This window comes from Barbus barbus, assembly GCF_936440315.1.
Source record: "Barbus barbus genome assembly, chromosome: 23".
NCBI lineage: Eukaryota > Metazoa > Chordata > Actinopteri > Cypriniformes > Cyprinidae > Barbus > Barbus barbus.
Genome location: NC_136751.1, coordinates 28,388,893 through 28,406,965, shown reverse-complemented (window position 1 = coordinate 28,406,965; position 18,073 = coordinate 28,388,893). Strand labels below are relative to the sequence as shown.

General features: G+C 34.4%; 1 protein-coding gene across 2 annotated transcripts in view; it reads right to left on the bottom strand.

Annotated features, from left to right (window-relative positions):
* The window catches only part of LOC306843321 (F-BAR and double SH3 domains protein 2-like), an 82,804-nt gene that overhangs the window by 28,482 nt on the left and 36,249 nt on the right, over window positions 1-18,073 (bottom strand). For both annotated transcript variants that reach the window (XM_079374728.1, XM_079374729.1), the window contains exons 4-8: window positions 7,476-7,555; window positions 6,333-6,477; window positions 6,101-6,234; window positions 3,250-3,304; window positions 2,965-3,093 (exon numbers count right to left, since the gene is read on the bottom strand). In XM_079374728.1, coding sequence (XP_079230854.1) covers window positions 2,965-3,093; window positions 3,250-3,304; window positions 6,101-6,234; window positions 6,333-6,477; window positions 7,476-7,555 — 543 coding nt within the window. The remainder of the gene's footprint in view (window positions 1-2,964; window positions 3,094-3,249; window positions 3,305-6,100; window positions 6,235-6,332; window positions 6,478-7,475; window positions 7,556-18,073) is intronic.

The following is an 18,073-nucleotide window of genomic DNA, read 5'->3' as shown; positions in this document are numbered from 1 at the left end:
CTCTTAACTACACCATCTGGCTCTATTGATGGAGATGTGCATTCTGACAAAAATATAAATCATAAATATTTCATTTTATTAAACTAAATGTTTTATCCATTCATCCAGTGCAAAATGGACTTATATTTTTGCAGCACATCAAGATATCATTAGTTTTTTTTTCTTCATATTTTGAATTAGTTTTTATTTTTATATTTTTTAAGTCAAGGTTTTAGTAATTTGTTGTGTGTTTTTGTCATTTTTATTTACATTTTTTGTATATGTCTATATATTATTATTTTAATTTTTGTTATTTTAGTACATCAAGTTAAACTAAATGAGAAAATGAGAAATGTTGCCAACTAGCTGAACAAATGACTATACATACAAATAATTATACTTAATATATATTTTCTTTCATTTCAGTTAACGTTTATATTATTTCCAAGACGAGAAATTATTTTTTAAAATGTTTTTAGTTTTAGTTTAGTTAACTATAATAACCCTGATAGTCTCTAGCAAAGCATTTGTTCCTGGACTATATTTGTATTTGGAAATAAAAGGTCTGTGAATGCTATTTCACATTGTTGTCATTAACCATATAAAGATTAAGATTAAATCTAGGTTTATCTAATAATCCTGTTGTACCAACATTTAAACTTTGTTTAAAAATAAGCAGACTTACATTTAAACCATCCGTTTGATCCTGGTTTTAATTTACATTTAAAACAGTTTACCTTTAAAACTCTTGATTTAAATCTCAGTTGTGGATTAACTTTAAATTTACAGTTAAAAGGAAATGGAATATTACACTATTGCTGTTTAATTACAATAACGAATCTATGACGGCAGACAAAATGACTCTTTTAAACTCAGGTTATAAGCTGTGATAAAGTCCCATGAGCGTGGAGGCGCTGTGAACACATACCAGACGTGCTTCAATGTTCTAGCCAACTTCTGTCTATTACACACACAGCCAGATATGCTGGACCACAAACACCAAACATTCAGTTACGTAATCGGCCATTACAAGCATTTACCATCTGCACAAGAAAGAAACCATAATACAGTTAGCCAGTGTGTTTACATGCACAACATGATACGCCATAACTACCCCAAATCAGCTTATTACAAATACCTCAGGAGATTGAATCACTTTTCTCAGTTTTTCAAATGCAAACACAAATGCACACACCAAGCGGTCATGTAGTTTTTACAACTTAATGAATGCAAACACACTCAGTGACATAAGACTAGACCGCTCTTACCAGTAAAAGAGCAGAGAAAGAAAGCATGCAGCTATTTCTCTCTGCAAAGGAGCTTTTTCCTGTGAGGAAATCTACACAGGAAGTACATAGTTTGATCTGCCCATAGATTACATCATTGTCTGACCCACTGTACTAGATTCTAGGGATGCACCGAAATTAAAATTCTTGGCCGAAGCCGAACAAAATGAAACACTGGGCCGAAGGCCGAACACGGTTTTTCGCATTTTCCCCCCCATGTAGGCCTATTTTGCCATTTTTTTTTCACTATTGCATAAATTAAATAGCCAAAATGTGCTTTTTACTGTTTTGTCCTGCTTTTCAAATAAAAAAATCAATTATAAAACAACAATTTAAAAATATTGACACTTTTTAACATTCTATCACACATTATACCAACAATGCACAATTTAACTTAAAATTAATAAGTTACTGAGTTCATATTTTTTGGCCATTTTTGGGACCCCCTTCTTGAATCAGGCATGTATTTTTTACTGTTCAAATAAATGCAGCCTTGCTGAGCAGAAGAGACTTCTTTTAAAACATTAGAATATATTACAAATCCCAATTTGAACACTAGTGTGAATGTTATAATAAATGTACAGAGCTGTTGTAGGGTAATTATTATTATTATTGTCTTGTTTTTTTATTATATTTTACAGAACAAAAGTTAAATAACAATACTAACATTTATGAATGTTGATGGAGTTGTTGCTTTTAGATTTTATTTTGGCAGAAACCCACAGGAAGATCTTAGTGCTTCTTTTTGTTGACAACAGCATGCAGATATTTAAATGATTCTCATTATGAATTTGGGAAGATGTTTGTTGCACGTATCACATTGTCACATGTCCTTAAAAAAATGATACAAATGTTGAGCAAATGATGAGTAACAGTGTTTTAGCACAGATTTTCCTCGCTTTGGATTTTGAACTCTGGCATCGAGAGCTCGTGCAGTGCTTTTTGAACAACCACCTCTTCCTCTTCTCATCGGAGACATGAGATGCAGCACTAAACAGTCTCTCGTGCTTGTAATGAATTTTGTGTCTTTTGACAGTTTTAAAAACTTCCACACTGCAGACGTGTTTGCTGCATTAGTGCGCGCCTCTATTTGATCGCGTCACGTCATTGTTCTGTAAAAATTATTTGGTCTTTTTGCTATTTTCGGCAAAACAATTTCGGTTGCTGAACATTCGGTGCATCCCTAGATTCATGCCAACACACATGACTCATATAAATACATAACCAACAAATCAGAAATCGTTAAAAAACAATATTGTCAAATTAAGTCGAGCACTGTTAATGCAGAAGTTCATCCACCATAAAAGTCCTTAAAAGGACAATTTAGACAACATCAGCGCAAATTTTAATAAACAATTACTTTCATGCATTTATGATGCTAGGTTCAGAGGTCATCGCAGCAGTGTTGTTACCCTTAACTAAAACTATAAAAAAAAAATCTATGCAATAAAACTGAAATAACAAAATATAAATATTAGATGAAAAATTTAAACAACTGAAATAAATACATTTAAGCTGAAGTATTAAAATGAGTAAAACTAAAACGGAAATAAAAAAACTAAATAGAAATAAAAAAATATTAAAAATGACAAAAGCATGTAACAAAATTAAGATCAAAATATGATAAAAAATAAATACTATGATAGTATATAAATGCTAAAATAACACGGCATCGCTGACTGGATATGATGGGGCTCACCTTGATGCAGTTGACCAGGTCGGTCTGGTAGTAGCGGTCGTGATGTGCGTTGGCGGCCGCCAATGTGAGAAGATATTCGTTCCTCGCGTGGGTCGCTTTGGAGTTACAATCACTCCTCTTCGCTTTCAACTGAAACACACACATAAGGTCCAAAATGTCAAGAAGTGCAAAGCACAAGACTCTGGAACATCCATTTAAAGGGACAGTACATCTATAAATTATAAGTTTGTCATCATTTACACGTCATTCCAACACTGTATAATTCAGACAGACAGAGGTGTTTACCTTCACACTGGCCTTCTGTAAACTTATCCGGGACTGGAACAGACCCAGCTTCGACCTGAGAGAACACAGAGCAGGTATTATAAATCACAGATATATCAGACCCGGCCGAAGGAACAGGCAGGATAAATGAAAGCCCAGATCAAAACCATCCCAGATTTGTGTCGAGGAGGAAACAGACATTATAAATCAAACTAGAGTGGATCACTCCTGCAACCTGTGAAAGGAAGGAAGAGGCTTTATAAAGCTGGCATTAATCTGGCTTTGCCATTGCTGAGATGACTTCTTCCCTTAAAGGAACAGTTCACCCTAAAAAAAGAGAATCATTTATTCACTCTCATCTCATTTCAAACCTGTATGATCTTCTGAATCATAACAGGAGATATTTTAAACAATGTGCACACTGCTCTTCACAATACAATGAAATTTCATAGAGAACATAGATCAGAAGACACACATTTCAAGTTAATTATGACTTCTGCACTATATTCCACATCTTTTGAAGTACTAAAATGAAAAAGTGAATTAAAAAAAATATAGTATGTACTTTATTTTTACTTCAGTTCTTGTTTTTCATATATATAAAAATGTACTGGATGGAAATGACAAACACATGTAACAAAATGACTAAAACTACAATCAAAATGAAAACTTAAAATATTAATAAATACTATAATAGTATAATAATATTCAAATATCACTGCCTTCCACTGTGGCTCTCATTTAGTATATTCTGATTTAAAACCAAAGCCATTTGGTGACACTGATGTCAAAAACTAATACAGTGATGCTGTAAAACTACTACTTTTGTCATTTGGATTTGGAATAACATTATGATGATTCACTTATGGGTGAACTATATTCTTTGAAACCAAAAGTAGTTTTTTTTATAACCATCTATGTTCAAATTCAAATGTCAAAATCATAAAAGGATGAACAAAATTGCACAAAATTTTCATCTTAACATCTAACTTTCTGTGTTTATGTCAGATCTGGATTCAGAGATTATGTCTACATGACAGAGCCGTATACATCAGAGATCAGAGTTGTTTTGGGATCCGATACGATTTGATTTATCAAGTTTGCAAGAAATTAAGAACACAAGACAGATTCTGTCCCATCTTCCTTCTACTGCTGAGAACAATAACTGATTCTAATTCAGCTTTACTGCCAGCCATGCTAAGCAGCACAACATCGATAGCCAAAATCAATAGAAGAACTGAGTGAGGAGCTCACAACACCGTGCCACTGGACTCGTCTTTCGCCTCTCTGTCTAATCTGGTTTTGGCAGAGGCTTTAAAACGGCAATTGTAGTGTGGGTACAAATGGCCCTTGAAGATGGAGAGAGGTGGTTGAGTGTGCTTAACAAATTCTGCATCGGGCTAATAAATTGCTTTGAACAGAGTGGGGTATTCCCTACAGGGGGTTTAAGTATCATCCACAGAAATGCATATTTAATGAAGGCATCTCAACACAACGCCACATCTTCTATATTCTTTGGCACTTTTAATGCTTTGAGTTTGTGATTCTGAGCCTAATATCTTTGATAAGGTGGAAAACTGCTCAGTGCAATAACATTTTAAAATTACAGTACTAAAATATGCACATTTTTACGAAAAGGCTCAAAAAGCTCAAAGAGTAGAGCATGGTGCTAGCAATGCCAAGGTCATGGGCTTTATTCCCAGGGATTGCATGAACTGATAAAGCGTACCTTGAATGTAATGTAAGTCGCTCCGCATAAAAGTGTGCCAAATGCATACACTTAAATATAAGTAAAAGTATTTACGCTCTACTGAAAAATAATAAAATTACCAAGCTATACACACTTTTTGGAAAAAAGCTAGTAAAAATCGTTATGCCAAAATCATAAGTTTGATTCCTAATGTAATGTAAATATATGCAAAATAATTCAAGCTCTACTCAAAAAAATACAATACCAAAATATGCACATTTTTATACGCAAGGCATTCCTGTAGCTCAAACAACAAAGCATGGTTCAAGCAATGCCATAGTTATAGATTTGATTCAGCATATTTTTAATGCAATGCATGTTGCTTTGCATAAAAGTGTTTGGCAAATACACAATTGGAAATGTAAATAAAAGGATTTAAGCTCTACTGAAAAATTATTTGATTGAAATGCCAAGATATGCACATTTTAATGAAAAAGGCTTAAAAAGCTCAAACAGTAGAGCACAGTGCTTACAATGCCATGGGCATGGGTTTGATTCCCAATGTTATGTAAAATGATTTAAGCTCTACTGAAAAATAATAAAATTACAATTCTCAGATATGCACATTTTGATGGGAAAAGGCATTTCAGCAGAGCATTCCAGCAGAGCACCAAGGTCATGGGTTTGATTCCCAGGGAACATATGATCTGACAAAGCATACCCTTTAATGCAATGCATGTTTCTGGTCGTGGGTTCGATTCCCAATGTAATGTAAATTATTGTAAAAGGATTTAAGCTGTACTGAAAAATAATACAATTATACAATTCTCAGATATGCACATTTGAATGGAATAGGCATTCCAGCAGAGCATGGTCATGGGTTTGATTCCCAGGGAATGCATAAACTGATAAGGCATAACAGGTACCAATATGCACTTCTTAAGTATCAACATGCACTAATATGTATCATTTAGGGGTAAATATGGTACAAAGCAGTACTTAGCTTTTGTAACTTGGAGTACCGCCCCAGTGACAGCTTCGTACATTTTTTTTTTTCTGAGAGTGTAGTGGTTATTCATTAATTAATGGGACTCCATTAATGGGACAAGCACTTGTGAAGTGTGTGTTTCTGATCCGGGCACCTCTGGGACTGTTTGCACCTGCAATACCAGACACACTTACTTGGACTCAATGTCAGCCTTTTCTCGCACAGCCTGGGCCATCTGCTCCAACTCAAAGTATTTCTTTTTGGACTTGGCCAGATCCTTTACTGAATCCTGGAGCTCTGCCTGGATCCGACCCAGCTGCTCAATGCACTGCAGGCAGCCATCATGGGACAGCAGAGAAAGAGAGAGGGGATGTTTGAGAATTACATGAAGGAACGGGGCATAGGATCGAGGACCGAGGTTGGTACCTTTTTCAGCTGCTGTTCTTTGTAGAGGCGTAAAGTTTTGGCGGGGTCCGAAATCTCGTTCTTGTAGTTCTCGCAGACATTGAGTCGAGACTGGGTCACCTGCACGGTGCCTTCTAGATAAGCCCGCCACACTCCATACACATTCCTGCAGCACGAAAAACATGGTTACTGATTGCAAACACTATTTATGGAGCGCTATTCCCATGCAAACAAAAGCAACAGCCCTGTTCAGACAGTTTCTGATTACATGTACAGTAAAAAAAAAAAAAACATTAGCACAGTTCCTTCGCAACAAAACTTGGACTGCAATCAGATGGCAATTTATTCACAGGTTGTATTGTAAACTGGACGTTTGCTTCACACATGGTCAGTCATGATCATAACGAACTTACTCAAGGTAAAGTAAACATTTCCTACTTGTTGCATTATTATAGTGGTCTAAATGAAAAAAAAAAACTAAGGAAAAGCATATATTTAAAAAAAACTGCATAGATTGGCTCCTAGTCAATGTAGCGAAGTGACCATTTGATTTAATTCATGTAGTTAATTTCAAACAGCTATCCAAATTTTCATTGGACCATTTTTAGCACAATTTCTCTTAAAGGTATAGTTCACCCAAAAATGAAAATTGTGTCATTTCCTCACCGTTACATGTAAGTTGTTACAAACCTGTATGAATTTCTCTCTTTTGAATATTTTAAAGAATGTGGGTAACCAAACATTTTCTGGTCCCAATAGAGTTACATTGTTTTTTTTTAAATATATATATACACTATAAAAGTCAATGGCTACCAGCAACTGTTTGGTAACCAAGCTTCTTTAAAATATCTTGTGTTCAGCAGTATAAAAAAAATCACGAGGGTGGAACAACACGAGGGTGAGTAAATGATGATACATTTTCATTTATAGGGTGAACTACACCTTTAAGATGTTGATTTAGAAGGAAAAAAAAACATTGACATTTGACTTTTCTATTTTCCACAGTAAAATCGCAATGAAATTAATCACTAGACAACTCCTAAACTTAGTTATGGCTGTGCTGTAAGATTCACGAAACACAAACTGTAAAGCACCCATAGGGAAACAACAGTCGTTAAGCACCAAGATCCTTATGATTTCACCTGAAACTTGTTTTTTATTCACCTGTAATCTGTCCTTTGGTCGTCTGGTTTGATCCCAGGCCAGTCTCTCTTCAAATACTGACTCGCCAACTTCTGCAGGGCCTGAAAAATATAAGCGTAAGATGCTTGAATGTGTTCGGTTTCTCACGCTACATCCCAATTCCATTACTATCCAGCAATGGAAGTATGCAAAATGCAAAAGTGTGCCAAAACTTGGGTAAAATGACCTAATACCAACAGACATTTTCAGCTAAATAAAAAGCTGTATTTAAAATTAATCTAAAAGTTATGCATTCATGAATATTAAGCAAAAAACTTAGCTAGATGTTAATTCTTACAAATCAAACATAAACAGAAAACAACAAGGTCAACAAGACATTTCATGACGTGAATGTCTGCTGTATTGCTTTGCTTGTGTGCAGTCATCTGTTATTTTGTGTATTCGAGTATGAACAGAAAGTAATTAACAGGCCATATGCGTGTTCTCATGACCCTGTCATCAAACGCCATTTATCATGGATTAACACAAGCACAAACACATGACACATTACAAAGCAACCCAAATTCCAACGACTGTGACATATGTTTGCTGTTGGCATGAAGAGCGGGGAGTTTGCAGCTCTCCTCTGGGAACGTGAAAGGCCTCCGCTCGAAATTACACTTCCATAACTGCACAAACGCCACCTGACATATGGTGAAACGAACAAGGCGGCCTCACTTCCTAACATGTTCTCTCTTCCGCCATATTGGAAATGGAGGATAGATGCGTGCCTCTATGTGAGACCGATTAGCTGCTGGCTTTCGTTGTGTCCCATCCCCACCTGCCCCATTCCCAGATACCAAACAACGGCATCTACAATGTGTGCGGATGAGAGAATGACATGCGTTTGTGTAAGCAGCAGGGAATGAAGCAGAAGAAAGGAGCCGTTCTCTTCGGCTGAGGGCGGCGGTGTGGCAGAGACTGGCCTCTTTCAGTCCCTCAACAGGACGCTACAGATCAGCTGGGCTGACGTCTTTTATTTTCCTTCCTCTGCATGACTCCCTCTGCGTATTAAAATAATCACTGGACGTGCTTTTCTAACACTCACATCACCGCTGCACACACACTCACACTTAAAGTGAACAAGTCAGAATAAAAATGTCAAAGAGAAAAGGAAACTTAAAACAAAAATGTCTTGGTGTGCAAAAATATTAACAATATACTCGCTATGATTTTGCTGGCAAAATAAACTTGAGCAATATTGAAAAATCACAATGATTGCATGCACTTTTTCTACATCTTTGGACTAGTTTTCCAGTCCTTTAAAATAAATAAATAAATAAATTCTGTAAACTACTTTAAAATGTTTGTTCCAATTAATGATTTGTTAAAAATTACCACATTTCTCTTCATGACATTTTCATAGATTTTAGTAAAATAGATATAGGTAAGCACCAAAGAGTGTTGTTCAATATGATTTATAAATGCTGCTGTTTACACAAATAAAAATATATTTATAAATGTTGAAATCTTAAACTACGTTGTGTTCATTTAGTCATTTAGAAAGACTGTAAAAAACCTTTGATCATCCCCAAAAAGAAAACGAATTGTTTCAGGAAAAAAAAAATAAAAAAAAAATACATATGGTAATATATGAAACTTGAAAAAATAAATAAATAAATAAATAAATAAATAAATAAATAAATAAATAAATATATATCAATATAAACCATTTTTTTTATAAATAAAACCCTTTGAGCAAATACAAAATTAATGTATTTTGAATATATTCAAACTCAAAAGGCCAAGCAACTAAATATAATTATAAATTACAAACTGTAAATAAATTAATGAATCAATTAAGAAATAAATAAATTAAATCCTTTTAGAAAATACATAAATATAGAGCTGTATATTGATTATCATCAACTGCAAAAAACAAAACAAAATTAATATGATAACTTTCCACTAAATGGCTTATAGTATCTTAACTGTTCTTTTCTGTTTCCAATTACTTCAAAAATGGTTGAATCTAAAACATCCTTTTTCTTATGCAGACTTTGATAATATTTTGCTGAGAAATACAACCACAACACAAAATAAAGAAACAAAGGGTAAAAAAGGTACTGTGCATGCTGTCTCAACAACTGAACGGCACCAGAAAGACTGACACAATATCGACAACACGACTGCGGTTTCTTCAGAAGTGAGCCACATTCGTCTGCCTGCGGTAAACAGAAAAATTTCACATGAAAGAAACAGGAGCCACTAATGTAAACATGAGGAAAAATGTGCCAGTCTAAACATGCAATCAGGCAAATCTGACAAAACAAGTGAAAGATTCAGAAACATCCTGTCAAATAAGGCCTGGATGTCTGAAACCTGACAGAAATGCCAGCTAATGGCACAGTTAAGGGGTCAAACCTGGTGCATGAAAAGCATGCAAGCATCAACCCCAGCATGCATCATGCATACATTCTCAGCGAACGAATGCATTTTGTTCAGGGAGGCGTTCAGACTCGGCTGATTGTTGCCTGTCGTCTACAGGCGTCTGCTGAAGCGTAGAAGTCAATTCGAGACTTCCGCAGTTGAGCTCAGGTAATTACAGGCAAACACAGCACTTCATCTCCATAAACACCTGGTGGAGCGGTTGTCATGGCAACCGGAACAGTCGTCCTGTTCGGTCTAGATAAGGTGGTCCCACTGCTTTGAATCGGCACTCTGATAAGGAGTGGTCCAGCTACACAAAGCTGAGCTGTATTCTGTCACGAGGGATCATGGGAAAATTCCCGAGATCACTGCATTAATGACCCTCTCTATTTTTTCTGATTTCACATGAAAATGCCATCATCTCAGAAACATAAGCTTTAAAGATGAAGTGTGTCATTTCTGGGATTATAATGTCACCAAATAGAAATGCAAAAATATTAATTGCAAGTTAAAATGCCTTTTTTCCAGGTTTGCTGTGCTTGTTTTTACAATATTATTAATAATAATAACAATAATAATAATTATTATTGTTGTTCTTACTACTACTACTACCAAATTAAAATATTAACAAAATAAGAAATTACAATTGCAATATTTCATTGTAAAATTAAAATCCAAGTATTTAAAAAATATATATAATACTTTATTTTACAATACAAATGGTACAATTACAATGCTAATAATTATGTTTTCATTTCTTTCTTTTTTTCCCCAAACATTAAACCATTAAGCATTCATTTGGCAGATATCCACAGGGAGCACTTGCTAATTTGATACTAATTTATTTCTCTACGTTTATTTGTCTTTACACATTAAATGGAATATGAGAAAGGAACATTAATTAAAAAGCATACTTCAACTGTAACAAACATAACATCCATTAAAGCAAAACTATGTAAATTCAAAATGCAATAGTGAGCGAATTAGGGTGGCTTTATTATTGGCTGACCGTTATCTGACAATTTTCTTACGGTCTTAAGTCTCTTGCAATAAAAAGCACAGCTAGACAAAGTCTAGAACTATTCTATAACAATAAAAAAACAAGCAAAAGCTATGAACTATTTGAAATGCAATGGTCAAAGTTGCCTGTAGAAGCAATGGATGCATGATTTTGGCAAAACATCAGCAGTTTTAGGCTCATTGTGCTGCAACATTACTCTTCTTCAGTCCTCACTCTTCTCTCTGAGACGTCCTCATCTGACCTGCTGAGAGCAACCAACTAATCAGATTTCAGCACACTAATTAAAGGTCGTCTAAGGCTGCAATGTGTCAAGATAAGTTAAGAGCAACTCTTCTCATAACGGTCTAAAAGTAAGACAAAGGGACTGTGAAAGGAAACTGTCCCAAAAGCAGGACCGTAAACACAGATGTACAGCGCAATAAAGAGCAATGTGTGGAGATACTGGGTAAAGAATGGTTTGTGGTAAATGGGTGTGAGCAGTGTGTATTTTAGTAAATGACACATAAAGAGAGGAAATGCAAATGTGTCATTACAGTAGACTAAGACCCTCTAAGATCTGTGTTATTTATAGCAATGACTAACATGGGAATCTTTTGCTGTGTTTACTACCTATAAAAAGTTTGGGGTTGTAAGAAAGGCTGCATTTATTTGATTAAAAATATAGTAAAATTAGCAAAAAATCTGAAATATTATTACTATTTCAAATGTGTGTTTTCTATTTGTATAGATTTTAAAATGTAATTTATTCCTGGAATCAAACCTGGATTTTCTGTCACATGATCCTTCAGAAATCATTCTAATATGATGATTTGATGCTCAAGAAACATTTCTGATTATTACCAGTGTTGAAAACAGTTGTGTTGCCGAATATTTTTGATGTATTGTATTTCTCAGGATTGACAAATTTTACAACATTAAGTTATATTAATGTTTTATTAACACAAAACAGTCTGTATTGTATAAAGCGTTATATAAATAAATGTGACTTGCAAATTATGAATCAATACACTAGAAATCAATATACTTAAACTAAACTTTCACATTCACTAGCTAAATGTTTCGAAATTCTGATCACTTCGAGAAGTAACAGCACACCTTTCCTCAACAAACCACTCCCAGTGTCTGCGGTTTGTTCAATGCCTCATGTCGAAGTATGAGCAATAGCAGCAACCGTGATGTTTTCCAGCATTAATGAATACGGCTGCTGTGTCAGAAAGACCATTATTGGTAGGTGTGGTAGCAAACGGGCCAGTCGTAACAGGAAGCTCCCACCACTGCACATACAGTCACTTCCTGTTTGGAGCGGCCGGCCCAACGGCAGGATATCCGGCACAGACGAAGCTGAGTGAAGGAACGAACAAGCAAGAAAGAACGAGAGATAAACATCTCCTTCCAGCTCTGCTGTTCTTGTCATCAAGTGCTAAATTAACCAGTGCAACTGCCGTCAAACACAAAACAGCTCCATGTTAAGATCACAAACACACAGCATGAGAAAGCGCGGAAAATCTGGCGGAAATGGAAAAAGGAGCTTAAAGACGTTTTCAGTATATCAGAAGAGCACAGATCCATTTTTAATAATGCACACAAGGCCAAACCAACGCATTCATTTCTCTGAAACAGAGGAAGGCATTTAATGGGAGTTTGCAAAGCAAGCATCACTCAGAACAACATAGTAACCACCCAGATTGCCCTAGCAACTGCACAGGAACGTCGTAGCAACAGTAACACCTTTGCAACCACCTAGCAACTACTCAAAAACCCTCACATTCACACTGAATTATGGCTGCAGGATTTGCACAAATCTATGGGAAAAAATGGAAATAAAGTTAAATTCTCCTGTAAAGCAGCTTCTCTTGCAACAAAGACTCGGTGATTACATTTTTATCTGACAGACACTTTTTCCCATTTCATTTGTATTACTTTCCTAGTGAGAAATTTTATTTAATAGGGTATAAAAGAGATGTATAACCTTGTGTTAGTCACAGGATTATTAGTGTTAACTAAAACTATTTAAAAAAAGGTTTTTTTTTTTTGTTAATTGACAGAAAAGCTGACAAATATAAGAATATTAAAAATAAATATTAAAACTGACAGAAAAACAAAACTGAAAAATAAAAAAAAACTTATATGGAACAAAAATTAGAATGGGACATCCTAGGAAAATAAACTGAAGTAAGTTTGATATGAAACACTAAAATTACTAACTGGAAATTAATAAAAAAAAACTAAAATGAATTAAACCTGAAGGGCTATATATATTTTTATTTATTCATAAATAAATATATATATATATATATATATATATATATATATATGTATATGTATATGTATATATATATATATATATACACACACACACACACACACACACACACACACATATATATATATATATATACATACATATACATATATATGTATATGTATATGTATATGTATATATATATATATATATATATACACACATATATATATGTATATGTGTGTATATATATATATATATATATATATATATATATATATATATATATATATATATATATAACAAATAATTTTTTTTTTTTTTTTAAATCTAAACAAATTAAAACAGAATAAAAAAAATAAAAGCAAATTCATGATATTAATAAAAACTACAATATAAATAATACTAATATTTAAACAATACTAAAATAAAGAGAAACATGAGGAACCAAAAAAAGTGTGACTGTTAGATTGGTGGAAATAGAGACACCAGTGTATTAAAAAAAAAACACACCCATGTAGAGAAAAGAAGAGTCATAATAAGAACATGACATCACAAACAGAGGAAATAGAAACTTAAAAATCACAACACGGACTAAATAATAATCACACAAGGGAGGGACGGCCCGTGCTGGTGTGTGTGTGTGTTTGTGTAGCACACGTTGGCCCGGGGTTTTCAGGCTTTAGTCTGCACAAGCTGTTCTTTGTGTTCGTCCCTCTATTGTAAGGTCAGTTTCCAGAACCGGCCCGACCTCTCACAGGGGCACAATAGGGGCATTGAGTGGGCACTGAACTGCCTTTGAGCTCCAATAAAGCACCCAAAACGGTTGCTTCATCCTCTGAGCCTTTCCAGCATCGTCCAGGTCCATCTTTTAGTGAAGTGGGAGTTCATTCGTGCCCTCATTCTCCATGGTTCTGGACTGAGGGGTGAACGGGCTTTCGGCTGGTTCTGGTGTGGCATTGTCCGGTGGGTGGGACGGACCGCAGCTTGGCACCCGGCTGAAAGCTGTGAAAGCGAATGATTTATGTGCTGTGTAAAGTTTGACTGACTCTAAACGACTGGACAGACCTCTGGGACTGTATAAAGTACAGCACCGTTTATTTTAAATAGCAAACAAGTTTGGACAATATAGCGCTTTTTATGCAACTAGGATTCCATCCAAACACTCCACGGCCTTCAAACCAAGAGACTGCTGAGAAAGGCAGCAACACCAGCTCTCTAGAGCATACATAATATTATAGAACGCGGGAAAACACTACAATTAAAACACTCAATCATTTCACCCCGAAATGAAAGAAATTAGAGAAATAGAAAGTTTTGCACAAAGAAATAGAGGAAATTTTTTGCATGTGATTTTCATGACAGCTAAGCACAATTTAACCCCTAAATGCTCATTACTGTAATGCATCCAGATGCGCACTTACGTTTTTTTTTTTTTACTTGTCATTAAATGATGATTCTCATTAAATTCTCATTACTGTAATAATAAAAATATAGCTTTTTCAAGTATTGAAAATAGAAGAATAAAAATATTCAAACATTTAATTACAAGTAGACCTATTCATTTTTATTTTACTTTATCAAATGTCAATTTAAATATTAGTGCATGCCACTAATTAAAATAAAGAAATCATGTAAATATTTATACATGATAATATATAATAATTATACATATGTATTAGTACATACTGATAATATTGATTTTACTTTCATTTTTTTAAGCAAATTTAAATACAGAATATATATATATATATATATATATATATATATATATATATATATATATATATATATATATATATATATATATATATATATATATATATATATTTTTTTTTTTTTTTTTTTTTATTAGCATAACTAAATGAAAGTAACAAAAATACTAATATTATTTTTTAATAAAAACCAAGTAAACAAAACAAATAGTAGTTCATTTAAGTATTTATTTATTGATTGTCATTACTGGAATACAATATCATTAATAACCATAAATTAAATACTAATATTATATATAAATACTTCTGTATAAACACAGAAGTTGTTGTAATATATAATCTAATAATATATATATACTGTAGAATGCAGAAAGTTCCTAAAAAATTTAATAAAATATTGACAGTTATAACATCTCCATGAAAAAGAGCCTTCCCCAGTGGTTTAGAACACAAGTGTATGATATACGGAGGTCTCAAACCACCACAGACAACAGTGAAGAGTGTTTACATCAGTCGTGTCTACTCCACACAACACTACTAAAAGTACAGCGAGTGACAAAATGAGTACAACAACAAAATGGTGAAGCAAGAATATCCGTGTTTAATCATTTGACTCACTATGACTGTCTGATATATAGAAAAGTCCTTGAAGCACAGCAGCTGCCATGAATTACAACATCCACAGGTCATCAACCTCTCATGCAGGTTTCATTTTCTTGAAAATGAAACCACTTAATTTCTTCGAAAATAAAAGTGGGAAGAACAGCATCCAGGTGAGACCTCAAATGACTCTACATTTAAGGCCAAAATTAGCACTTAACTACAGTTTTTTGTTTTTGACTCCCCCAGTGAAATAAACATACATAAATGTATCTGAAATACATTTATTTCATGCTAAGTATACTACAAATACATTTTCAGATTTATGTACTTAATAAAATGCCCAGCAATTGTACTTTTCGTATACTGGTATATTTAAAGTCTGCTAAATTGGAACAACTAATTTTGTAATTAATGCACTTTAATTGTGCGGAAGTACAATTAAAGATATGCTTAGTATATTTGATTAATCTAAAGTAGAACTATTGCAAGTACACTTCAGGTACACTTTAAATACCTTGAATTTAAAGACTGATATTATTCAAAGATCATACAATTCTCATCAAAAGTGACATTAAAACACATTTTAGACTTGCTATTAAGAAATAGTGTATATGATAGTAGTACGCCAAATAAAGTTTAATTATAATTTTTATATACAAGCAAGTCTTAAAGGGGTCATATGATGCGATTTCATGTTTTCCTTTGTCTTTGGAGTGTTACATGCTGTTTGTTCATATATAAGATCTGTAAAGTTGCAAAGATTAAAACCCAAAGAGACTCTGCCACGCCTTCCTAAAACAGCTCATTCAAACACGCCCCCACGTCTACATCACAGTGTGGGAAGATTTGCATACCACCCAAACGTATACGCAATGAAAGAAGGCGTAACTTTTATTCTCGCTGTAGTATTGTTATTGTCGCCGCCATGTCGTGGAGATGCTGTGTGTTTCGTTGTGAAATCGAAAGTACTTTGTTTGGGCTTCCAAATAAGTACACAACTAAAAATGAGTGCTTAAGTTATATTTACAACACTGTTCCAGAACAGTTCAACCCAAATATTCGAGTGTGTGCAGCGCATTTTACAGAGGACTGTTTCCTGAGCCTAGGAGAGAGTAGCCTACAAGGTGAACACTATAAAGTGGGGAAATTCTAACGCCGCAAGGACAGTCTGGTACTTACAGCCTGTAAGTATGTTTCAATATTTAAAGAATTTGCTACTGACTATTCAAACACGAGTTTTGAGCAGTGTAGAGTTAGTGCTTGTTTGGCTTTTCTACGATCACAAATGCAGACATGGTAATGTTTACGCGGCGCAATGCATAAAAAGACCGTATAAGTCATTATAATCAGTAATTATGTCCTCACTGAATGCAACAAATGCCTTGTTTATAATGGGCTTTATTGTTTTTGTCTCGTCCCGCCTGGACATGGCATCACAACATGATAAAGGGCGTAACATATCCGTCACACGCTTGAGGTATTCAGCCAATCACAACACATCGGAAAGCTGGCCAATCAGAGCACGCCTCGTATACTAAACTGCAAGTAACTAAGTGTTTTTATGGTTTTCATTTTAGGTTTAGTTAACTAATAACTCCTCAAAAAAGGCAAACCAAAATTACTCAAACGTTAACCAAAAACAAAAAACGAATTTAAAATATTGATAAAAACTATAGTATTATCTCGATAGTGTTTTTAAGTGATGTCATTCATTTATGGAGTAGATCAACTTCCAGAAATGGGCAACAGAGGCGATATATTACCTAATATATAAAACAGACTAAATACAAGGTTTGATCTTACCACCCACCGCAGGGTTGTTCGAGAAGAAAGAGAAACAGCGAGCGAGAAACATTAAACATGAGAGGTCTGAGCATGTCAAGGCTCTGAATCAATTCCCTGTGTGCTGATTCACATCAAAGCTCTTCTAATGGGACGGTGTCCTGATGTCCAAAATCTCCTCTCATGCACTACATATGCTTTATGCTGCTGCTGAAAGGGAAACGCTTAGGGTAAGATGGTAATTTGTACCCCAGGGCTCCGTGCCTGCCATATGCTGCATGTTCCTCTCATGTTCCTCATGAAAGCAGTTTCCTCCTGCTTTCTCTGTGTCTCTCTTGTGTTGATGACAACAGAGATACGGAGAGATATGGAGGGATCATGCGTGGGGTCAAGGGTCTCATCAGTGAGAACCAGGATAAAGGTGAACAGTAAAAGTCCAGACGAGAAGGTATTGTCATGAATAAGCAATATGGGGACATGTAGAAAATACAATTACAACAATATGACATTGTTATTCTTAAACTTCAAAAATGTGCTGAAAACGCAAATGTAACTTGACTAAAGAAATTATTTAAATACTTAAAAACAACTTACTAAAACGTGTAAACTTCAAAATATCTATTTATACTACAGTTTTTGAAAAAGTAGTCTGTGTTCAAAAAGGCTGCACTGATTTGATCAAAAACTTGTATTGTGTGTTTTGTATTTGAATACATGTACAAGCTGAATTTTCAGCATCATTACTCCAGGCTTAAGTGTCACATGATCCTTCAAACAGTTGTTCTGCTTCATTTTTTGGTTATTTTGTGAAAACCACGATACAGCATGAAAAAAGAACCACATTTAT